The sequence below is a fragment of the Macaca nemestrina genome, chromosome 9, assembly GCF_043159975.1.
Source record: "Macaca nemestrina isolate mMacNem1 chromosome 9, mMacNem.hap1, whole genome shotgun sequence".
NCBI classification, from domain to species: Eukaryota; Metazoa; Chordata; class Mammalia; order Primates; family Cercopithecidae; genus Macaca; species Macaca nemestrina.
In genome coordinates, this window is record NC_092133.1 from 3,981,977 (window position 1) to 4,007,979 (window position 26,003).

The 26,003-nt window shown below is 46.9% G+C and overlaps 1 protein-coding gene across 3 annotated transcripts in view; it reads right to left on the reverse strand.

The window, feature by feature from the left end:
• Window positions 1–281: 281 nt before the first annotated feature.
• Window positions 282–26,003, reverse strand: part of LOC105470645 (O-6-methylguanine-DNA methyltransferase) — a 291,365-nt gene continuing 265,643 nt past the window's right edge. For all 3 annotated transcript variants that reach the window (XM_011722809.3, XM_011722826.3, XM_011722820.3), the window contains exons 4-5: window positions 8,646–8,785; window positions 282–599 (exon numbers count right to left, since the gene is read on the reverse strand). In XM_011722809.3, coding sequence (XP_011721111.2) covers window positions 390–599; window positions 8,646–8,785 — 350 coding nt within the window. In that variant the 3' untranslated portion in view covers window positions 282–389. The remainder of the gene's footprint in view (window positions 600–8,645; window positions 8,786–26,003) is intronic.

Sequence of the window (26,003 nt, forward strand, 5' to 3'; positions counted from 1 at the left end):
CTGGGGCAGGGCCAGCTTTCTAGTGTGGACGGCCTGGGACAGGCCTTAGCTGGCTCTGGACAGTGGCTGTGGCAGCCGTCTGTGGCCTGACGGTGCCAGACTGTCCCATCCTGGGCTGTGGCCCCAACATGAGCCAGGCCTTCCCCACTCACTTGGCCTGTTTTAATGGACATGAAAAATAGAGCAAGGACAGCATTAGAGAAGGAAACAAATGTGTGCAGGACTGCGGGCGTCTGAACTCATCCTGCTGGAAAACACGGAAACAGAGAGGGCAGACACGCTTGTTCCCAGGACACTGTCACCTCCTTTAATACAGTGGTGCCTACGGCCCATGTCTGATGCAGTGTTACACGTGTGTGTCGCTCAAACATCCATCCTACTGCACACACTCAGTTTCGGCCAGCAGGCAGGGAGCCCGAGGTAGCCCCCGCTCTCTTGAGCCAGGCCTCTGCCAGCCCTGAGCTCCCTCCCAAGCCTGGCTTCCCCGCCCGGTGGCCTTCGTGGACCAGAAGCCATTCCTTCACGGCCAGTCCTCCGGAGTAGTTGCCCACGGCTCCGCTGCTGCAGACCACTCTGTGGCAGGGGATGAGGATGGGGACCTGGAAGACAGGGAGGCAGCCGCCGTCAGCCAGGGATCTGGACAAGGTGGTCTTTGGGGTCAAGGCCAAGGCCCTGATTGACAGGAGTCCTGTACCCACCAAGCAGGGGCCCGTGCCGGGGGCAGGCTGTTGGCATGGGTGGGTGCCAGCAATGTCTCAGCATGAACTCCCCCTCCCCTGAGGCCCTTGAGTCCCTGGAGGTCTCGGCATGGGCTGGGGGAGGGACGAATGCCCTGAGGTGGCATGGGGCATCTTCAGAGAATCACTTTATGCCAAGATTTGGGAGGAGAAAACTGAATTTCAGCCGGTGAGTAATTTACAACGTTCATTTACAAAACCGAAAACTACATTTCCAAGTTCTGGTGGAATGTGACGCTCTCAAACGCCCCCCAGACACCACCCCGGCATCACAGGAAACGTCAGAGAAGACCGTACCTGCACAGGCCTCTCCAGCCCATGGCTGGCCAACTGTGGCTGTGGGCCCATGCCGCCCACCACCTGCTTCTGTAAATGAAGCTTTACTGGAACACAGCCACGCCTTTTTCTCCATACCGGCTGTGGCTGCTTTGCCAAGCCCAACATATTTACTCTCTGGCCCTTGACAGGAGGACTTGGCCAACCCCTGCCTCACGCGGTGCCCAGGAGCGGGATGTGTCTCCCTCTGTAGTCTTGGGGTGCCTGCAGGGGTCTGAGAAGCTCCCTGGTCACCCCCACTGGGGGCAGGGCATGCTCAGCTCCTCCACTGGGTCCCAGCAGGGACCCAGAGCCAGTACGCCTCCCTGCCCTCAGCCCTCCCACAGGCTGCTGCAGCCTCCCCACTCAGGAGCTCGGGGAGACGGAGCTGTCGTCCAGCCGTTCACCTGAGAGTGATGCTGAGCACACACCGGTCTTAAACTAGCAGAGGAGCTTCAAAAATCGAGCTTGCATCACAAGGAAAACTACCCCCACCCAACCAAAGAGGAAGCAGCGACGGTCTAAAGGGCTCCACCCAGGGACCCAAGGCAGCGATGCTCTCAAGGGGCCATCTGCACGTTCACCCAAACTCATCCACAGCTCAAGATGCTGCCATCCTCATCCCGCACGTGAGGCCAGGGCTGGCACCACCTTGAAAGGGTGAAGGCATGGCTCCAGAGAGCTCCAAGTTGCAGGCAGTGACTCCCACGTGGCTCCCATGCCCCCAGGGACAGGCCTCTGGCTGTAGCCTCCGGCAGTGCCCAACCCAGCACGATCCGGATCTGTGGCTGACCTAAACTCAGGATGCCCTGTGCTGATAGGGGCTGATCCAGAGTGAGGACTACAACCACGCAGCCATGCACAGGCCCCAGATCCTGCCTACCAACTGCTTCTTTATGGTCAGTCCCACCAGGGGAAGGGAATCTCTGTTCCCTCCAGAGGGGCAGGCGCCTCCTTCAGTGCAGTCCTCAGGGAGACTCTGCCTTGGTCCTTTGGCATTGCCCGAGCTGTGTAGACAGGAGGAGCTCCATGGGTCCACTGTCTGGCTGAAGCTCTGAGAGCCACCTGTGGTGGGTGGGGGCAGGTGCTGTGGCCCCTGCCTCTGGTTTCCATGCTGGTGCTGGCCTCCTCCACTCTCACTCCCACAAAGGAGAATGAGTCACTGACCACCGATAAGGGAGGAAGAGGGGTATGCCCAGCTTAGCACCGTTAGGGCTCCTGCAGGTGACCTGTCTGCCCCAGGGCTCTGGGCGCCCTGATCTCTTCTGAGATTGTCAGCCCCTGCCCTGGCTGGGGGGCCTGAGCTTAGCCAGAGGGGACAATGATGGTGAGTGTAATTCTTGTGGCAATTACTGGGAAGCCACCATGGCCATGCCACTGGCCCCCCACCCACCCCCTTCAATCTTGCTTTTATCCTAATAAAGCTAAAATCTTGAGGTCTGCTATCCATTTCTCAGTTGGCTCAGAAAGGTGGAAGACAGGGATGTAACATATGGGCATCTCTCTGGTTGTGCCCCTCTGCCTGGGCAGACAGGGATGGCCACACAGCCTGCATGGCCACTGCAGGGGACTCCAGGGGCTCCAGGGCCATGTGCTTAAGCATCCCAACAAGCAGTTACTGTGAAGAGCTTCCCCAGAACAGCTTCCCAGGAGCATGTGGGGAAGTCTTGCACAGATTTCTAAGGCAAGAATCGGCCGGAGAGCCTCCCGGGCAACGGCCTTCATCCCTAAGTAGCTCATGGTACCTGGGGAGCAGGTGCATGGGTGGGCAGCCACTAAGGGGCCAGGACATCTCGGCGGATGTGTTGCGGGACATGCCTCATCACCGTGCAAAGCATCACAGTGACTGCTCCGTGAAGAAGGTAAACTGCCAATGAGCATAACCATAGGAGCCAGTGCGGGCTCCAGAGGAAGGGGGAAGGGCACCAAGCTTGCTCTGGAAGGTTCTTGGCTGGCACAACATGTGGAGGGCACATGGGAGATGACTAGGGACTGCTTACTGCCTGGCCCCCCTTCCTCCTGCATCCTGAGCTGGAGGGCAGCCCACTCATCCCCACAACCCAGATGGCCCATACATGGATGCTGCAGACCTGGGGCCTCTCCCCGGGCCCTCACACATGGCTGCCCTGTTCCCAGCGTCCTACCCTGATGAGAAAAAACATCCGTTCCTACAGGATCCCAAGGATGAGGTATGTCCAGGCTACCCCCGTGTATCACTCCGGGTACCCCTGGGTATCACTCCGACTCCACTCTTCTTTTTCTCTCCATGTATCCCCAGCTCAACAGAGAGATGATTTCCACCCATGCCCAGCTTCCCCACACCCCACCCTTCAAAGCCAGTGAACTGGACAAAGCAATCAGTTACTGGTCAGGTGAGCTTTTAGAGGCAGCAGCTGGGGGCGTGGGTCCAGCGTCTCCAAGCTCTATTTCTTGGGCACCTCTGCTTCCTAGGGAGGCGATTCCTATCCTTGCATCCCCCGAGGCTTTCGGGGCAGGCAGCTTGTGTCACTGCCACACACAGACCTGCCACACAGGTTTCATCTGCTGAGTAGCCCTCTGTGGGACCCAGCTACACACGCCCCTGAGGGAGGTGGGGGAAGCCCCAGCCCCCCTTGGAAAGGGGGCTTAAAGCCCCTGGGAGCAGGTGTGCCTGTGCCTGATGCTGCTGCATCTTCCACCCCAGCTATGGCCCTCATCACCCCTGCAAGGCCCCACCAGGCCTGTCAGCCTCCAGCCGAATGGAGTCTCGTGCCCAAGTTCATAAGGCTGCTAAGTGGCAAAGAAGGGGCTCTAATCACTCTCCTGCATGGCTCCACGCGCCACACTGCTCCTGACGTGGACTGTTGAGGTGGGACCTTGTGGGATGGCAGCCTGTGCCGGCAGATGACATGGCTGCAAGATGGGGCTCTGGCTTCCCACATATCACGCAGCTCGTCCTGATTTGACGATGAGTTTGGGTCACCATGGTAACATGCACCAATGACGCAGTCTAAGAGGCTTCTGACGACTATGACATGGGAACACGCAGGTGGCAGAGGGCTGACTGTTTCCAGCGTTGAGTTTAATAGAGTGAGGTGTAGTAACTGCCAAGTTCTGGAACAGCCGAGAACCCGTCTTCCGGAAGGAGTCACAGGAAATCTCCAGGATGGAATATTTACCCTGATGGACGATTTTTATCAAATACAACAGTGCCATTAATAATTGCTGTGAGGGCACTATCAGATAATACAAATTCACCTTTTTGGCTGATAAAGAGGGAGGCATTTAATTCAGTCTCGGTTTATAAACATTTAGGCACCAATTCAGTTTTCCTGCCTGAGAGCAGACTTCACAGCAGAGCTTCGGTTTTTCTTCTCTCCCTCTTCATGAGCTATGAAATTATAAAAATGAGTAAAATAAACGCGTCTCCCTCTCCCTCTTCCTGTACATCAATGCAGAGGCCAGGACAGACAGCACGGAGTAACAGTGACCCCGACAGCTAGGACCAGTCCTCACCTTAGCACGCTGTGATGGGGAAGAGCTGACTTACCAAACAGGCACTGTTTTTACCATTAGAAATAGGGAACGCTGCTTCTGTTTGTGTGAATTTTGGTGGCAGGTTTCAGACTATTAAAATAATGAAACCTGCTGAAATGTATCGGGGCCCTAAGGACATTTTCAAAGGATCCGTACCCTCTATGTCCTCTCCTTTAAAGCATGTGCTGCATAAAATGTAATTTTTATCAATAACCAAGAAGCTCATAATATCACAGCTGCATTGAAATCTCCATGCTGTGAAATCTAATTCATCCAATACGCGAATCCATCACTTATGCAGCCCCTTTCTCAAATGCTATAAAACTTCCAAACCCATAGATTTGTTTCCAACAAAAATAACATGAAGGGGCCTTTCAATCAATGATGGAATCCCTCTGATTCTGGTACCAGCTGAATATTTTTTCCAACTTCGCCTTTGTTCTTCTGGGCAGCAGCCCACAAGGGAAAGAGCTTGTTTTCACTTGCAGCCTCATCAATACCTAAATCCTGGTGAACAAGTGACACCGAGAAGCTGTAATCAATAGCTCCCTGTGCGTTTTTTTCTTCTGGTCAAATGGTTCAGCTCCACTGACAACCGTGACACTTAGAACATGATGCTAAGTCTTTATCAGCAGCCATCTGGGTGACTGGCAGAACAAGACTCGGGGGGTCATTAACGCTCATGGCAATCTGTGAATAAACTAACTCCTCAGGAATGCATTTGTTTAGAAAAAGGTGGGGAGACTCTCTGTGCAATGTATCGATTGCCTTTGAACTGCATTTAGCAAATTCTGTCTGAGGATGAAGAGGAAGGGTGCTTTGGGGAGGGGTGGGCCGTAAGGAGTTTTCTACTCAATATACTGGGAAACTGACCATCCTCTCCTGCTGGGTTGGGGAGACAGTCTTCCAGGAATGCTGACCAACCACCTTACACTGGCTGGCGAGTCCTTCCTGGAAAATTCTGGAGAAATCAAGCTCCTAGGATAGAGGAAACCCCTGCATGGCAAAAGCCATCCCTTACTCTGGGGTTGGGGAAGAGAAACCCATGCCGACAGCACATGCAGTAATATGAACCAGCATGTGCTCCTGCTTATTGCAAGCCACCTAAGGAATTAATGCACAATGAGCTTTACGATGTTTTCTAACATTCCAAGTCCATTTTTCACTCCCCCCCTTAAACGCACAATCACTCTATTCAGCCTGAATATAAGGGATGTTTTCAATGAGCGAGTCTCAGCGATGCACCGTCTGGGCTGGAGTGGATGTGTGCAGCTTCCGGCTGGGACGTGGCTGTCAGCGCCAAAGGGAAACATCCTGAGGACACTGACAGCAGCGATGGCTCACTGCTGGCCAGGGCTCTTCCTCCCTCAAGTCCCTGGGTCACCTTTTCATCCTCCCAGCCCATTCTAATGATGTTTCTAATGGGAATTTGGGAGCCTGTCAACCTGAATGATAGTAAACTGCGCAGCTGAAGCCTTCTTGCAGGAATCTCTCTGGCATATCTGTGCTGTAATTTGAGGCGTCTGTGGGCGCCCTAGCCGCGCGTCCTGCTGCAGCCTCCTCCTCAGGTCGAAGGTCACTGCACACGGTGGAGCCCACAGAAAGGTCGCAGGAGGCCACCACCGCCTGGCAGCCCTCGGCACAGGAGGCATGTGGACGCTGAGAAGGGCAAGACTTGGTGCTTGCAGAACCCTCCTGCTTGATGCTGTGCTCACCTCCAGTCTTGGCTTTGCCACGTGATGGGGTGTCGATGTGTGGACTTTACACATCAGGGTTTTATACCCCATGTGATACTACTTTATACATTGCAGTGACTGAGGTCATACTGGAACAGAGACACTCATAGAGATTAATAGCAGGAGAAGAGAGTCACGCTGGTTTGCAGAACAATAAATGTCTCTGAATATCGCCACGAGCAGGATTGCTAACCAGCGACGGCATCTTCACTGCAGAGTGAGAAACTGCTGGCGTCACGAAAGGCTGGTGGGTGACAGTGTTGCCATGCTGCACACGTCAGTCAGTGGAGCTTGTCTTTACAGCAAAAGGGGAGCTGCACACACGAGGGAGCGAGCAGAGTCGGCGCCCACCGACGCACCACTCCCATCTTCACATGTGTGCATGGAGGGAGCAGAATCCACCTCAGCGGGGATAAGACAAGGACTTACTCTCCTCAAAGGGCACAAAGAGTAGACACTGCCTGAAACAGTCACTGCACTGATGCAGGAAGAGAACCCCTAAAACCCCATTTGCATCCACAGTTCTCACGGGCCCTACACGGAGCCACCACACAACGGCATCTGAGCTGCCTTTTCATCAGGTTGAACACCTCAAAACTGACTCACAGCCGTGGAGAAGACAGCGGCCTTCCAGAGGGGGATGTAGGTTAAGCTTTACTGGGAAATGTCAAAAGCCATCCTCAGAAATTTGATTAGGAAACACCTCCCAACGTGCCGTAAAAATCAGATCCCTACGGCGTGGTGCAGATGTTTTACGACACTGTAGCTGAAGACGCTGCAATTAACGTGCAACAGGTGCAAAAGGAAGGGCCCACTGCACCCACCAGCCACTGTCACCAAAACTGAGGGCAGGAAGAGATGGAGGAGGGGAGGATGGTGGCTGTCCCTGTGGTATCTCCCTCCTGGGATATTTGGGATATTTTAATAGGGCAGAAAGCTCACCTGGATTAGGGCGCACATTACGACAATGAAATCCACTGCAAACCTACCGGACTTGCTTTTTAGGGACTAACAATGCAGTTTTGTGTAAAAGTCTACGTAACTGTCCTCTCCTAGAAACGGACGCTCTGCCCCCGGGCTGCCGCGGCGGACAGCAGGAGCAGCAGGCTGTGGTGTGAACTCGCCGGCCTCTCCCGCTGTGAGCAGGGATGGAAACAGTTTTGGAAACCGACAGCAAAGCCACGGCAATTTTTCAAAAAGCGAGGCCTATCTGATTTGGTAATTTCCCATCCCATGATGGAGTGATCATGTCTGCGCTCCCTGATCAGATGGTATGCTTCCATCATGTTAGAAACTTTCAGAGAGCTTTCGGGAGAAGACATTGCCAACGTGACACACACCCTCACTGGGTGAATATTCCAGGGGCGTTCTCGAGGTTGTGTGGGTTCTCCCAATGGGCCACGCAGGTGGGGGCACCCTTCCTGCCCACGCAGGCACGCGTGGCCTTGGCCACGCCCACATGGCATGCTGTGTGTGACTTCCCCCTTCATGCCAGATGGCCTGCGGCCCAGTTGCCAGGCCCGGGTGCTGTGAGATGGGACAGCAAGGGCACCCACGTTGCCCCCAGGCACCACAGGCCGTGCTGCCCACCCGTGCTGTGTCCCGGTTGGGCCTTGTCCTCTGGGGAGCACGGCCTGAGGCTGCATAGCCTGGGAGCCTCGAGTTCAGTGAAACCTGACTGCAGACGCGTGGGAAGGATGAGGACACAGAAGGGCTCTGGGGAGGGTGCCATCCCTGCTAAGACAGGAGGTGTGTGTGGTCCAGGTCCCTCGTCCCATGCTGCAAGGCCCCCCGCCTTGTGTGCTCCCATGTGATGCTTTAGCTCTTGAGACCCAGGGAGCCCTGGGCCTCAGGGGGACTGCAGCCCGCAGAGAGATGGGGTTGGATGTGTACCCTTGCTCGGCCATCCTGCTAGGATGCAGGCACCTCGCAGGTAGGCCTTTTTGTCTGTTTTGTTAGCTGCTGTACTCTGGGCACCCAGAAGAGTGTGGACCATAAAACTGGCACCCAACACTTCCACCTGCTGAGTGAGCAGGTGGGGCCCCCTCTGCCCGCTTGCCACTCCTCTAGGCTCCCTCCTCTCCTGCTCACTGGGACAACCAGGAGCTCATGCAGTGGAGACGTGCTCCGGGGGTGGGGGAGCTTCCAGGAGTGTGGTGCTGGGGTAGCTTCCTTGCCTCTTCTGGAGGCATCTGGCACAATGGTCCCCATCACAGATGTTGCCCCTCTGCCCACCCCAGCAGCACAGCCTGCCTTCTGGGGAAACACGTGGGATCAGATGACGCCCTGCCGCCTGCACGCACCCGCCACCCACAGCCATGCCCGCGCCACGAGAACTCACAGGATTGTTTCTCATTGCTCCTCCCACAGCTCGCGCGGCTTTGGGGTTGCCTGCCAGGGCTGCTAATTGCTGGTAAGAAATCACTTCTCCGAATTTCACAACCTTCAGCAGCTTCCATAACACCTGTCTGGTGAACGACTCTGAAAGGAAGAATGCAGGATGATGTTATTTGGACAAATGGCTTCAGCAGCTCTGATATAAATAGCCGCTAGTCCCAAAACAGGAAATGCATAGACACAAATAGAGGTGTTATACTCAATTAAAACACAGCCTCCATGCACCGCTCCGCCACCATGTCACCAGGCAAGGAGACGCGAGCGTGTGGCAGGCCACCACGCAGGCTGGCCCCTTGGAAGGCATCCCTGGAGCTGGCACTGCAGGTTTGCAATTTCTTTCTACCTTCCCTCCAACCCCGTGTTCCACGCGGCGTTGCGTGTGCCACCCTTGTAGCGACTGGGCGTGTGTAAGTGAGCGCATGGTTCAATTAATACGCACAGAAGTCCCTGCTGCCCGCCTACTTGGAAATCTTTTGTACTGCTGGTTAATTTCCAACTTCAACTGGGACAAAGAAGGCAAAAGCAGCCACAGGCCAGGCTGCGATATTATGCTGGCTGTCCACATCCAGCCGTGCGCGGGATTCCCCCAGCTACTGCTCGGAGTGCCAAGCACCACAGTACGCAGGGGCTGGCGGTGACCTTGGCTACAGGCATCTTTAGTGAATGGGGCTGCAAAAATAAAATGATTTGATTCCCATTTAAATTGAGTAACCACATCCAACTGCATTTGTGCCGCGCCCTGCTGCAGGAATGAGGCGGCGATCGCAGGAGAACATTCTCTCCCTCTGCCTCCAGGTTTCAGAACTGTTACCTGGGGGTGGTGTCGGCGGGAGAGAAACCCGGGCATGTGAAGAAGGCCGGTCTGAATCAGTACCTATTGTCTTTCCAAGCGGGACATGCAGCTCAGGAGCACTGGAGACAGAGCCACGTCCTCCATCGCAGGGGCTCAGCCCTCCAGGGACAGGAGTTTCTCAATAGCGGCAACAAAGGGAAAGCTTCCGCGGGCAGGAACGAGGTTCCGAGTGTGTCCACAAGAACACTAATTACACTTGGTGCCAAGCTGGCAAAGTGCGATTTGGTTCTTAAAGGACACACACCCTTACATGTGTGTTAAATAATAAAAATCACTTCTTAACTGAAGGGAACGATAATCACTTCACTGGGAAAAAAAAATCTGTTTAGTCTTTATTATAACATTAAGCAAATTAAACATCAGCATAATCCAGGTGATACTAGAAAAGGGTCATCAAAGAAATTAACTTTGTTGTTCATTAATTTACATGGATTAGTAGAGGGCAAAAAGATAGCAAATGTGCTCTAGTTTTTTATGATATAATTTCAAACTGTACACCATTTGTGGCAGGAGGGTGACTTTGGGGTTAATCAGACTGATTTGTCCTTTTAATTGCTTTCTATTCAAAGAAAATTCATTAGATAATGTTCTCTTCAAAATTCATGAATCAATTTAACTGAAGAAACCACATTAACAGCTTCGGGTTCATTAGCACATGCAGTTGTATTACCGGCTGATGGCTGGGGGGTTTCCTTGGGCAAACGCACTCTGTTTACTGTCATTTCTTCAGAAAGCGTTTTGAAATCAAACTGTTAATCATTATTATGGTTGCTGTTGTTGTTATGCCTAACTTTTAAAAAAAGCAAAGCAAAGCGAGGTAGCCTGCTGTTGACTTGGAGGAAAAGAGATTTCTGGGACAGCTGTCTTGGAAAAGAAACAATGAAAGCAGCACATCAATACCGCAGAAGCAGAGGCCAGTTTCCCGTCTTCCTCGGCGAAACAGAGTTGGTGGTTTTGTTTTCCGTGCTTTCTGTTAGGTGTTCTGGGAGAACGGCCTGGAACTTTACTCAACTTGTAGGAATGAAACGAGGGAGGTGTGCGCAAACCTAACCGGAGTGCAGAGTAGTTCCGAGAAACAATGGCACGGTTCCAAGGGCCTCATCTGAGCGCCAGCCTCGAGTGCTGCTCTGACGAATTGCTGCCAAATTACGGAGCACCTTTCTTTCCAAGTGTAAAAGTGTCGTATAATAAAACAATTATATGTCCATAGATGAGCACAGAGTTTATCAAACACGTTCAGCTTCATTGTCAGCTTCTCATGGGAAACCATTTCTTAACTGGTCCGTACCAGGCAACATATGAGGAAGTATAGCTCAAACAATGCAGTATTTAGCAATCAGGCGCCTGATTTTACAAATGTATCTGAAAACTCAGTTTCACCCTGCAGTGAACAAATGCAGTAATTAGTTGAAGCAGCTCTCAAAGAGCACAGTGCTTCTAACCCCAGCCTATGTGAAATCACATGGCTGAACAACACCTGTTTCTGAAGAGGGGCAACCCTTGCTGTTAAGCATCATTATCTAAAATTGAGTGAAATCCACTCGCAGACATTCACGCATGTGGAAAACGGAAGCTCTTGAGGTTGAGGTGACCACATCAGTCCTCAGTAGCTGGCACAATCACTTCAGGTGGCCCAAAGGGGCAACCATTAAAACAGCAGCCTTCTGGTCCAGGTGCAGAGGCTCACACCTGTAATCCTAGCACTTTGGGAGGCCAAGGCAGGCGGATCATGAGGTGAGGAGTTCGAGACCATCCGGGCCAAGATGGTGAAACCCCATCTCTACTAAAAACAAAAAAATTTAGCTGGGCATGGTGGTGCTCGCCTGCAGTCCCAGATACTTGGGAGGCTGGGGCAGAAGAATCACTTGAACTCAGGAGGCAGAGGTTGCAGTGAGCTGAGATCGCGCCACTGCACTCCAGCCTGGGCGACACAGTGAGACTCCATCTCAAAAAACAAAAAACAACGCCCCCCAGCAGCCTTCTTTAGCCATGGGCCTCCCCAGAGAGCAGCCCCGAGACCTGGGGGCTCTATGACGCAGCCTCCGAATGCCACATTCTGGATGTTCCTCTCTCTTACCCCTTACTTCCCTTGTTTCCTTCCTAAACTCACACTTGCTCCTGCCTGTCCTGTGGTGCTGGGTACCTTGGGCTGGGCTTCCGTGGCTGGGGTCAAGGGAGAGGACCTGCTTCTTGGAGTCTCTGCATCTGAAGGACATGGCTATTTTCATTTCAGCTTGGACGGCTATTTAAATGTGTGCACCGGGAGGCTGAGGCAGGAGAATGGCATGAACCTGGGAGGTGGAGCTTGCAGGGAGCCGAGATTGTGCCACTGCACTCCAGCCTGGGGGACAAAGCAAGACTCTGTCTCAAAAAAAAAAAAAAAAAAAAAAAAAGTGTACACCCATAACTGCCTTACCCAGAGAAGACTGTTTTCTAAACTCTCTGCCTGCATTGTGCATCCTCCACCAAGGTTCTGGGTGCCCTTTTCTGATGCTGGTCACGGGAGAAATCGTTTTGTTTCACAGACACTGGGTTTTTATGCAAGGTGTTTTCATGCCACACCATGGAGTGGAGCTCAAGGCTCTGAGCAGGCCTGACACCTGAACCTGGACGAACTCAGCCAAACCTAGCTCCAATAAGGAAGACAGCACACACCAAAGCACGGCAGGAGGACACAGACCGGGACCAGCCCGGGTCTGCCACCGCTGAGCTCAGACACATCACTTCCTTATCCTGGGTGTCCATCTCTCCTCTGTGATAATCTGCTAAGAGTCACCTCAGCAAACACGCTTGTGTACCCGCTGCACACAGCCAGCACGCCTGTGTATCCGCTGCACACAGCAAGCACGCCTGTGTACCCGCTGCACACAGCCAGCACGCCTGTGTACCCACTGCACATAGCCAGGCTCAGAGCACCGTCAACAGCAGGGCTGGCCAGGCAGCTGGCCTTCTCTGAGATCAGGGCTCAGACAAGCACTGAGGGTCTCTTCCCTGGGAGGCAGACCATTATGCTTCCAAGTTCTTGAGGAGGAGTCTCCTTTCCCTCTACCATCACGGCTCCCTGGGTGGTGACCTGTTAAGGTCCATGTGGTTTCCTGGGGGGAAGGGGTGTCCTTCAGCCGCCCAGGTTTTGGGACTTTTCCTTAGCCAGGCTGCAGCTAGCAGGGGCACACCCAGGCCCATACACAGGTGCTACCTGGGGGCCTGTGTCTGCGGAGCATCTCAGTAGCTGTGCTGTGGCCATGGCCAACAAAGAACAACAGAGAGCAAGAAAGAGCAGGGCCCTAGCTCCTGCAGGACGTCCCTGTGTAGCAACCACTGGCCTGGAAGGGGGATCCCCAGGAGCTGGTGTCCCTGGCACAAGTCACAGCTATCTGACCTAATGCTGCCTGGCCATCAAAAGCAGCCAGAATAAACTAACCTGAAACACTAAGATGGAGGGAAAGGGGGATTCTGGTTCCAGGTAAAATGAAGCAAGCACTCCATACTCGTTTCTTCTACTGAATGTCTTTATAAAACCTGGACAGAAGGCACAGAACAGCTATGTGAGGGCTGGGAAGAGTCAGTAGTAGTGGGCAGCCTTGGAAAGAAGATAAGAATTTCAAGTATCACGGAAAAGATGAATGGGCTTCCTGGGTTATCCCTCTGTTGTCCTCAGCCCAAACTTACTACAGCCTGAGCCCTGGAGGCAGAGCCTGGCACAGCTGGGGAGCCTCCTAGGGGTTCTAATCCACTTTGAAGAAGGAAGAGCATCTCCTACTGCTATGGTTTCAATGTGTTCCTGTGTTGGAAACAACTGCCACCATGGCAGTGTAGAGGTGATGAGGGCATGACGGCCCCTCCCTCAGGAATGGATGAAGGCTGCTACTGCTGGAACTGGTTATCGAGGGACTTTGGCCCCTTTTTTTCCTGTCGTGCATGCTTGCTTGCCATGGGATGCCTTCCACCACGGATAGCCCTCAGCAGATGCTGGCATCATGCTCTTGGACTTCTCAGCCTCCAGAACTATGAGCCCAATAAATTCCTATTCTTTTTCAGTTACCCAGACAGCAGTGTTGTCATAGCAGCAGAAAATGGGCTGAGACAACTATGTTCAGGGCAAGTGAGGAATCATCCCTTTTTGGTGTTATCTCTGAGCCCTTGAACCTCAGCTCCTCCCTAAGCAATCCTGTGGTGTGGGTAACAACAGGGGTCACAGGAGCCCAAACCAGTGAGGGGGAAATGGTCCCTTTCTGATGGGAAGAGGTTTGCTCCCCCTAAGAGGTGGGCGAAATGTCTTTGCTTTTTACCTCTGTCTTCCTGATGCTTGGACCCAGATTGAGGTTTAGTAATAGGAAGAGTTTAGCAGAGTGGGGTAAAGCCCTAGCTGTCCGTCCAGGGGACTGAAGAGGGAGCCCTGAGAACTAAAAAGTGCCAAGAAGATTGTGGAGGAAAAGGAGTTCATGGAAGCAAACCAAAAAGTTGTTGATAAATTTCTGGATTCACCTGTTTCAGGTGAGCTATTTCCCCGCCTGTGCACATGTGGATCTGACCCTAAGCCACAGACTTTGAGAACTGATGTAAGAATTAGGCACTGCCAGTTCCCAAACTGGCTGGTGAGTGGTGCACAAAAGGACTGATCTTAAGAGGACTGCAAAGCGTCTGAAAATTGAACAAATATTGAAGGCTGGTCAGACCTTATGAACTAACTAAATCCAACCAGGTTGACTGCCTCCTAAAACAAAAATATCAACATCATCTGTAGGATTTATATAAAACCCAGAGTCTTATAATATTCAAAATGACCAGGATACAATCCAAAATTACCAAGCATGCAAATAATCAGAAAAATAAACTCACCAGGGAGAAGATAATCAACGCATGCCAAGGCTGAGATGACCCAAAAGTTGAAATAATCTGACAAAAAGTTTAAGGGAGCTGTTATAAAAACGCTGCAAGGGAAGACACTCTTGAAACAAATGAAAAAACACAAATAGAAGCTATCAAGAATAATAAAGTAGAAAATTTAGTATTGAAAAATACAATAACCAAAATTAAAAACTGTACTGCATAGGATCAATAGTAGAATGGAGATGCTAAGAAAAGAGTCAATAAAACTGAAGCCAAGTTAACAAAAAATCATCCAAACAACAGAAATCAAAGTATTTAAAATAGACAAAAAGAGAACATGTGAGACAAAGTCAACAGATCTATTTATGTCACTGGAATTACAGAAAGGAAAAAGAGTGTAGTACAGGGAAAAATTCAAAGAAATAATACCTAAAATTTTGTCAAATTTGGCAAAAGATACACAACTGTAGATTTAAGAAGCCCAGAAAATTGCAAACAGGACACACTCAAAGAAATTCATTCCCAGATAAATCATGATCAAACTGTTGAAAGCTTCAGAGAAAGTCTTGAAAGCCGCTAGAGACAAACAATGCATCATGTACAAGGAAACAGTCATTTGAATGACTGTGGAATTCTCATCAGAAACTACTGAGTCCAGAGGAAGTAAAACAGCACTTTTGAAGTGCTAAAAGAAAGAAGAAAACCTGTCAACTCAGGATTCTATATCCGATGTTTAAGAATCCTTCAGGAATGAAGTTAAAGACATTTTCTGATAAAAAGGAAAATCTAAGATAATTCATGCCAGTAGATCTGATCTTTAGAATGGCTAAAGGAAATTCTTTAGAAAAAAGGGAAATGATGGTTATAGTTATCCATATACTTACTCGAGAAGCTTGGAACATCAGGAATGCAGGCAGAGTAAGAAAAATGTAAGTATATGGAAAACTATTACAGGCTCTTTTCCTCAAGTTTTTCAAGATATGTTTATTAGCCAAAAGCAAAGCAAAAATTATGACACGTGAGATGAGATTTTCAATTTATGTAAACATAATGCATGACACTATAACGTAATGGGAGAGTTAAAAGGATCTATATAGTCATAAGATTTCTATATTCCACTTAAAAAGGTAAAATAGTGATTCTAATTAGACTGTGAAAGAAAGTATTATAATCCCTAGAACAGTCACTAGAAAAACTATATGAAGAGATATAGTAAAAAACACAACAAATAAAACAAAATACTAAAACCAGTTAAAAATAGCCCAAAAGAAGGAAGAAAAAGGAAAAAAAAAGACGGAACAAACAATAAAATGTTAGACCTAAATTCAAACATTAATAATTACACTAAATGTAAATGATCTAACCACACCAAGGAAAAGATAGAGACTGTCACAATAGATTTTTAAAAACATGCACAAGAAAATGTTGTCATAAGGAATTCACTTCAAATGATACCTGTAGGTAGGTTAAAAGAAAATGGATAGAAAAGCGTATACCATGCAAACACAAATGTAAAAAAAAAGTTAATACAAGACAAAGTAGACTTAAGAGCAAAGAAAATTCCCAGAGGGTAAGAAGGATTATTACACAGTGAGAGGGTCAATTCACAAAGGCAATACATCAATTTTAAATGTATATGTGTCTAACAACAGATTTCAAAACTCACGACAAAATTCAAGGAAAATTAGACCAATCCAGAATTCTATGTGGAGACCTAAACACTTCTTTCTCAATAATCAATAGAACTAGGTGACAGAAAATCAGCAAAGATACACAAGTAAAAAACCCTATCAACCGACTGGATCTAATGGATATTTACAGAACATTCCACTCAATAACGGTAGAATCTATACTCTTTTCAAGGGTACATAAAACATTGACCAAGATAGGCCATATTCTGGGCCATAAACCCTAACACATGCAAAATGACTGTAATCATACAAGTTACATCCTCTGATCATAATGGAATTAGACTAGAAATCAACAAAAACCATAACAGAAAATTCTCCAAACATTTGAACAGTAAACATATCATTTCTAAATAATCAATAGGTCAAAGGGAAAGTCTGAAGGAAAATTAAAAGAATATACTGAACAGAATGAAACTGAAAATAAAGCATATGAAATTTTATGGGACAAAGCTAAACCAGTATTTTGAGGAAAATTTATAGTACTCAGTGTCTGTATTAAAAAAGAAAGGTCTCAATAATCTAAACTTCCAACTTAAGAAACCAGAAAAAGAAGAGAAAAATAAACTCAAAACAACCAGAAAGGAAATAATTAAGGCAAAGGCGAAAATCAATAAAATTGAAAACAGACAAATGATAGAGTAAAATCTGTGAAATTAAAAATGAGTTCCCTGAAATGATCAATAACATTTATAAATCTCTAAAAGACTGACAGAAAAAAAGAAACAAATAATCAATATTAGGAATAAAAGAGAAGATATTGCCACAGATCCCACAGATATTAAAGAGATAATAAAGTATTCCCACAAATAACTGTGTACTAAAATCCAACAACTGTGAATAGACCAAATTATCAAAAACTACAAACTACCAAAACTCATCCAAGATGAAACTGAATACTCCTATAACTATTAAAGAAGTTCAATTCATAGCTTACAATCGTCTGAAAAAGAAACCTCTAGGGCCAAGATGATTTTACCAGTGAATTCTAGAATATGTTTTAAAAATAAGATTGATTTGACGTAATTTTTTCCAGAGAAAGGAACATTTTCTAAAGTGTTTTATGAGACCAGCACTACTCCACCATCAAAACCAGAAAAAGTCACAAACCTGAAGAGTACAGTTCAGTGTATCTTATGAACACAGGGTAAAAACCCTCAATAAAATATTGGCAAATCAAATCCAGCAATACATAAAAAGAACAAGACATCAAAATTAAGCGGGGTTTGTCCCAGGAAAGCAAGGCTGATTCAATATTTGAAAATGAATCTACATTATGAAACTACAGTAATCAAGACAGGGTGGCACTGGTAAAAGGACAGACACATAGGTCAATGAAACAGGCACACACAGATAAACAATCATTCCTTGGTATCCACTGGGTATTGGTTCTAGGGCCCTTCTAGAATACCAAAATCCATGGATGCTCAAGTCCCTGATACAAAATGGTATAGTATTTGCATATAATCCGTGCATATCCTCCTCTAGACTTTAAATCATCTCTAGATTACTTAGGATATCTAGAACAATTTAAATGCTATGTAAATAGCTGTTATACTGTATCGTTGAGAGAATAATGACAAGGAGAAGAAGTCTGTACACTTTCAGTAAAGATGCAACTGTTCTGTCCTTGTTGATGAACACTTTTTATCTGCAGTTGGTTGAATACATGGATGTGGAACCCATAAATACAAGGGCCAAATGTAGACTTTGACAAAGATCTGTGACAAAAAAAGCAAAAGCAATTCAATGGAGAAAGGATAGTCTTTTAACAAATGGCCCTGGAACAATTAGACACCACATGAAAAAGAAGTGAATCTAGATACAGACTTTATACCTTTCTCAAAAATGAACTCAAAATGGATCATGGACCTAAATCTAAAAGGGAAAATCATAAACTTTCAGAAGATAACAGAGGAGAAAATCTGAGCAACCTTAGGCTTGGAGAAGAGTTTTTAGATACAACATGATTAATGAAAGAAAAAATGAATAACCTGGACTTCATTACAATTAAAAACTTCTTTACTGCAAAAGATGCTGAGACTCTGAAAATGACAGACAGACTGGGAGAAAATATATGTAAGACATATCTGAAAAAAGGCCTGCATCCAAAATATATTATAAAAAGACTCTTAAATTCAACAAGAAAAAAATTCAAAAAACCCAATTAAAAAATGGGCAAGTCTTAATAGACCCTTCACCAAAGAATATATACAGGTGACAAATAAGCACAAGGAAAGATACTTAACATAATTCGTCTTTAAGAACTGCAAACTAAAACAATGAGTATGACTACCATGGCTTTTAGAATGGCTAAAATCCAAACACTGACAGTACCAAAAACTGCTGGCAAGGATGTGGAGCAAAAAGGATAATTAATCTTTGCTGATGGGAATGGAAAATGGTACAGCCACTTTGGAAGACTGTTTTGCAATTTCTTTCAAAGCCGGAGTCTTATCATGTGATCCGGCAATTGCACACCTAGGTATTTACTCAACTGATTTGAAAACTGACATCCTCACAAAAACCTGCCTCTGGGAAAGTTTATAGTAGCTTTACTCACACTGCCAAAAGTTGTAAGCAACCAAAATGTCGTTCAATAGGTGAATGGATAAACAACTATGGTACATTCATACAATGGAATATTATTCAGTGAAAAAAAATGAGCTATGAAGCCACAAGAAGACACAGAGAAAGCTAAATGCATATTGCTAAGCAAAGAAAGCCAGTCTGAAAAGGCTACATATTGTATGATCCCAACTAGATGACATTCTGGCAGAAGCAAAACTATAGAGACAGAAAAAAGATAAGTGGTTGCCAGGGACACTTGCAGAAGGAGCAGGGGACTGAATAGGTGAAGCACAGGGGCATTTTTAGGGTGTAAAATTATTTTGTATGTTACTGTAATGGTGAAAACATGATATCATATATCTATCAAAGGCCATAGAACCTTACAGCACAAAGAGTGAATCTAAGCAATGTATGCAAATTAACAACAAAACATTTAGGAGATCAGGGGATCCTGGGAAGAAACACAGACTGTGACAAGAGAATCTGACTGTATTATAAACTTAGAAAACATCCTCACTGAATGGAGGAGGAGAGCTGATTTTTCCAAAAGTAACTTGAAAATGAGTGGAGTCTAAAAGACTAAAGGCAAAAGGAACTGCACATAAATACTGAACTCTAGTTGATAAACTTGTTTCCCATAAGCATAGATGTTAAACTCTCTGATACTATTCTATATGTATACTGGACTTGAATAATTAAGTAAATGGATGGCAGAAAATGTGAGCCAGGTTTCTCATTGTGAGTGGGAGTTTACAGATAAGTAAGGAGAGGAGGCTAGAAGAATCCATGTGATAATGGATTAGAGTTGTAGATACCAGTAGGAACTAATGTTTAGCTTAATATAGACACAGACAATTGCATATAGAAATCTTCACAATATATATCTCTCCACGGGTTAGTACACACAAAGCTACTTCTGTGGTCAACTGAGAAGACTTAGAAACACCACCCCCCCAACAGCAAGGAGCAAACCTAGTGCCCAGTCTATGGTTTCTCACGCATTTCATAATAAAAGACACCAGACTCTTTCAAGAACTGGCCTTTTCCTCCCTAGGACTGGGACAGGAAATACACAAGATGAGCCTGGAGAAACTTGCAGTATCAGAAAGTCAGGACACACTCCAAAACAAAATGAAGCAAAAGAACAAAGACAAACATTCCAGACAAACCACAATGAGGAGAGTACGACAAAGGGACGCAGGAGCAAACTACACGATCTCCCAAATGGCCAAAACCGGAATAATCTGAGCAACAAAATAAAGTAGTATTGGAAGACAACCCAAAATATCAATATCCCTGGGTCCATACTAATATAAATAAATGACTGAATACAGAAATGGGTGAGGGAGAAGGAAATCTCCCATGCATTCCCAGTAACTTATATAGATACTCTCTCTTCAAGGAGCATAACTCCCCATTCCTAAGTGTGTTAAGTATAGCGACTTCTTCGGGACAAGTGTAGTATGCAGGGGAAGGGGGGAAGAGTAACTTTATCATGGAGTCACCTGACAAACACCACTACCCACCCAGGTAATCAAGGTTGACATCAACACTGATAAATGACACTGACAGTATGAGTCCTTGATACGATCTGAGGAAAATGACAGCTTACCTATGTGGTTTTTCTCCTCACACACTAGAACCCCAGTCAAATCATGAGAAAAGTATAAAACATTACAAGAGGAACATTCTGTAAAATAGTTAATCAGTACTCCTTAACACTGTCTAGGCCATCTATAACTAAGGACCCGTCACAGCCAAGAGGGGCCAAAGAAGCTAGGATGACTAGATGTAATACAGTATTCTAGGCAGGATCCTGGAATGGAAGAAAGGCACTAGGTAAAAACTAAGAAAACTTCAAGAACATATGGACATTAGTTAATATTAAGGTACCAACACTGGTTCATGAATCATAACACAGGTACCACACTAATGTAGGATGTCAAGTGTAAATGTCATCATCATAAGAATCAAAGGTATAATGTGGGAAAACAGGTGTGGAGTATCAGAGAACTCTACTAATTTTTCAACTTTTCTGTAAATCTGAAACTATTCTAAAAACAAAGGCTATTAAAATGAACATTATCATATTAATATTCTAGAAAAACATATAATCTACATCAAGGCCAAAAAATAATAACAATTCAACATCCATTCATGATAAAAGCTCTCAGCAACCTAAGAATAGAAGGTAATGTTCTCAATCTGACAATTGTACCTGCAAAAACCCCACAGCTAACATCACATTTAACTATGCAAAAAAAGCAAGATGAGGAAATAGAAGACAATTGTTTTTAGAAAAGAAGAAATAAACTCCCTATTTGCAGACAACATAATGGTCTATGGGAAAATACCCAGGAAATAATAGAAAAGTCTTAGAACTAGTGAGTGAGTTTAGCAAAGTCACTAGATACAAGCTTGCTACATAAAAATCAATCACTTTTCTATATACCACTGATAATGGCTCCAACCAAAATAAAATACTTAGATGTAAATCTAACCATCTGTATATAGGCTCTGTTTGTTGAAAATTACAAAACGCTGAAAAAGTAATCACAAGAATGTCTGAATAACTGAGGAGATATATCATGTTCATGGAAATCTCAGTATCATGAAATTTTAATTCTAAAAACTGACCTATAGATTTATTATCATTCCAATCAAAAACCCTAGGAGAATTTTCTGTAGACAGACATGTGGACTCTAAAATTTAGATGAAAGGGCAAAGGATTGAGACTGGCCAACGTATTTTACAAGAGACAAAAAAGGTTAGAGAAATCACACTGACAGGTTTCAAGACTTCCTATACATAATAATAATTATGTATTTGCAAAGGGATAAATACTCAAATTGTTGGAGTATTGATGGAGTTACCGGATGGAGTTAACGGAATAGAAGAGAGATTTCCAAAACAGACCTACTAAAGTACAACCAAATGTTTACTGACAAAGATGCAAAAGGATTTCAATGAAGAAAGCAGATTATTTTCAAAAAGTGGTGCTGGAAAATTGGATATCCATAGGCAAATAGCGAAACTTGATGTAAATCTCATGTCTTACTTAAACAAATTAACTCAAAATATATCATAGATTTAAATATAAAACATTAAACTAAAAAAAGAAAATACATGACAAATCTTCATGACCGGGGATTAGGCAAACAGTTGTTAGATATGTCCTCCAAATCATGATAAAAAAAAGAGAGAGATAAATTGAACTTCATTAAAAAGGGAAAAAAATTGGTTTGTGAAAAAGGTTGGTCTATGAAAGGCAGGGTTTTTTTTTTTTTTTTTTTCTGTTTTGAGACGGAGTCTTGCTCTGTCACCCAGGCTGCAGCAAAGTGGCGCAAACTTGGCTCACTGCAAGCCCGCCTCCCGGGTTCATGCCATTCTCCTGCCTCAGCCTCCTGAGTAGCTAGGACTACAGGCGTCCGCCACCATGCCCAGCTAATTTTTTGCATTTGTTTTTTAGCAGAGATGGGGTTTCACCGTGTTAGCCAGGATGGTCTCGATCTCCTGACCTCGTGATCCGCCCGCCGTGGCCTCCCAAAGTGCTGGGATTACAGGTGTGAGCCACCGTGCTTGGCCGAAAGTCAGTGTTAAGAGAATAAAAGACTAGCTACTACTAGCTAGGAGAAAGTATTTGGAAATAAAAAATCCAACATGAGTCCTATCCTATCCAGAATATATAAAGAATTTTCCAAACTCAACAGTTCCAAACTGAAACTCAACAAACCACCTAACTTAAACAAAAGGCAAAAGACTTGAATTGACACTTCCCCAAAGAGGATATAAGGAGGGGTCAATAACCACATGAGAAGATGTCCAACATAACTGGCCATCAGGGAAACGCAAATGAAAACAATGAGATACTATGACATATCTATTAGAATGGCCAAAATAAAAAACAGATCAATGGAGATATATCCACACGGTAGCGTACACTCAGCAAGAAAAAGGAATAAACTGTAGATAGAGGCAACAACTTGGATGAATCTCAAAGGCATTAACCTGAGTGAAAAAAGCCAGGCTCCAAAGGTTAAATACTGTCTGATTCCATTTATATGACATTATCAAAAACACAAAGCCACGGTGATGCAGGACACGTCGCAGTTGCCGAGAGATGGAACGGGGGTGGGGAGAGGCCCTGGCTGCCAAGGGGCAGTGTGGGGGTGTCCGGGTGGTGGAACTCCTCTGCACCCTGATTTTGGGGGTGGTTACAGAAACACACACACACGTTAACATTCATGGGACTGTATACTCCACAAAAAGCCAATTTTACTACATGTTAATTTAAAAAATAAATTAACAAAAAGATGAGGGAAAACACATTTCCAAGTTACCTTCTCTTTAATCAAAGGGAGTTTTCTCCCCAAAGTTCAAGACACTAGAGACCAGTATTTCCTATTTAAAAGGGAATCTAGGTCACATTTTCTGCAAAATCTTTCCCTCAGTGAGGCCCCACCACCTGCCATGCTCTCACAGAAGGCTGTCACCATGGAGGGCTCCTCCACCAGACTCACGGGGGACCAGGCACCTGCCTCCGGGGGCTCTATCCCAACTCTCAGCACCACGGGTGACCCAGAGTAGACATCCAGTAAGTGCCTACTGGGTGAAGCAAGGTGGGTGGTGTCATCATGGAGCCTGGGGACCATCCTTTCCTGGGAGGCTGGAAGACAGAGAAGGGCAGCATCTTCTGTAAGCACAACCAGGGCCTGTAATCCCCACCTGGCATCTCCTTCAACCTGACCAAGAGAAACCTGATAAACCGTGTGCACACGGCTGGCAATGTGGCGGGCCAGGAGCTCCTGCAGTCTGTGGTCCCTGTGGAGGCGCACACTGAGAGTGAGCGGGAAGAGGTGCCTGCAGCCCCATCGGCTGGCTCTCCATGGCATGCAGGAAGGCCATGGGGCCTGTGTGGCCCAGGCCTCTGCATGCAGCCTTTGCCAGGCCTGTAAGGGCTCAGGCTCAGGTCAGGCACAGGGTTCACAACAGGGGGAAGGTGCTGCCAACTGCTTTAGTATGGTCCTTGGAGAAGGCATGCCCAGCTTCACGGTGCTTGGCCAGCCAGAGGTGGGTGACCTGCAGAAGGAGCAGCCCCTGACAGCCGGCTTGTGGCTTCCTCACTCCGGAGGCAGGGACACGATATCACACACTTCCCATGGGGCTGGGCTATCAGGTTAGTTTGGACGTGCTCTGCACACCATGGAGCTCATAGCCAGCTTGTGCACAGCTGCCCAGGCACGGAGGTGGCCTGGCACACACCTACACCAGCCCCATCCGATGCCTTACTTAGAAGACTCAGCAGTGATGTTCTCTGTGCTTGCCAGGAGCCAGACTGAGTCCCAACGCTCAATGTCCCCTAAGCAAGATCCCCTATGCCTGGACAACCTGGCCTCTAAGAGGACAGGACACCACCACTGCCTGGTTTTTGGAATGTCTTTGGGGTAAGCTTTCAAACATGTGCTTGAGGCTGAACAAGCACAGGATTTCCCCTCCTACCCAGCCAGATGCTGTTTTATTCATCATGGAAGCAGAGGCTGTCCTCATCTGTCCTCACCAGGTCATCCCATCCTGACCAGGCATGGCCAATGTGAGCGCTGACGGGCCTCCACAAACAAAAACCAATACACTGAAGATGGCCCTCCAAAGCTCCAGAGTCAAGCTCACCTGCCCTGGCTGCTTCCACCATTAGGATGACCATCTGTAGCCAGTCTGGGCACAATCTCTTCTTTCCATATGCTTTACACACTATTATATATACGCATGTGACACAGCAGCTATGGAATACAATGTGGTTTAAGTGAAAACAGTAGCATTTATTTCAGCGTGTCAGTTGTGACCTCCATGACCACAAAGGGAACAAGGAAGAAGCTAACATGGAAGAAGATGGTCACCCCAAAGGTCCAGGAATGCGCCCAAGTCACACTACATGAATTAAATGCATGCACTTGCGCTTGAGGATGCCAGACTGGGGCATGGAGGAAGTGAGTGTGCGGACAATGGGCAGGGACAGACTGAGGTGGTGACACAGACACTTGTCAGAACTGTTGGCCGATGAGGCCACGATGCCACCAACCAATGCACTGACACACCTCTGTCTGCTGACAGCTGCTGCATCCAACTGGGTCGGCCAACCGAGGGCCGCAGAGGACGTCTCTGACTCTTGAAAACGGACGCGTGACAGCGTCTGTGGATGAATGAAGCCCCAAGTCAACGTGGGTTTCCAACATGTTATGAGATATACTGCAAAAAATGGTGGCGTTCGCCGGCAAGCACCAGTGGAAACCCCAAGTGAGGTGACAGCGAATGAGGTGCCAGAGTGGAAGTGACAGGCGGGCCTGGGTCTTGGATGGGTAGCAGTTTGCTGGGTAGAGATAAAGTGGGTATTCCAGATAGATCAGGAACAACCCACCCTGCTCCACCCAACAGCCCACCATGTACCAGACACAGAGTGGCCAAGGGGAAATTAGGGAAGGCAGTGATTAGGCGGAGGTTGCAGTGAGCTGAGGTCGTGTCACTGCACTCAAGCCTGGGTGACAGAGCGAGACTCCGTCTCAAAAAAAAAAAAAAAGTCTCAGGTTTAATTTCCAATATGGCAAATGTGCACAATATAGCCCTTATCATCAAAAACTCTTTGGGGTCCTCAGTCATCTTAAACGGGGGTCCAGAGGAATCGAGGGTCTGAAGGGTTAAGCCCACTATGAGCCCACCTGGGCCTGGCAGGGCTCTGTGTCACATACAGGAATGCCCCGGCAGGCTCCGTCTAGTCCTGGGCACGCCAGAACACAACCTCAGAGCTCACCTGGAGGCCAGATTACGCTACCAGCCCTTGGAAACGGACCTTCCTCCCGGCTGAAGTGTGGGGCGCCTGGTGACAGTCTCACCTAGGAGGCTCGCTCCTGGAGGGGAGGCACCACATCCTTGAAGCTCCCCCAGAGGCGTATTTGTACTCACTTTCCCAATACTTAGAGCCTCCTAAACTTATTTAACAAAAGAATTATGCCTAAGACTTTAAGCACAAACTTAAGGAAGCCTACAGAGAAATGATTAAACTGTGACTGTCCTGGTATGAATGTGAATAATTATACATTAACACCCTTTACTATTCAAATAATTGTCATTCAGCTCAAAGCTGAATAACTGACTTCTGAATAGGTGCTAATGGTTTCTGAACAATAGCAGAAATAGAATCATACTGTGCAAAAAAAAAAAAAAAAAAAAAATCAGAGGAGGGCAGGGCAAGCAGGACAGCAAGTGCTCGAGCACATGGACCTCAGCACAGCCAAGGTATCACTAGGTTAATTATAGAAGGGAGAGAAATCAAGTCTGAGGAATTCTGCGAATTTCATTTGTCATCTT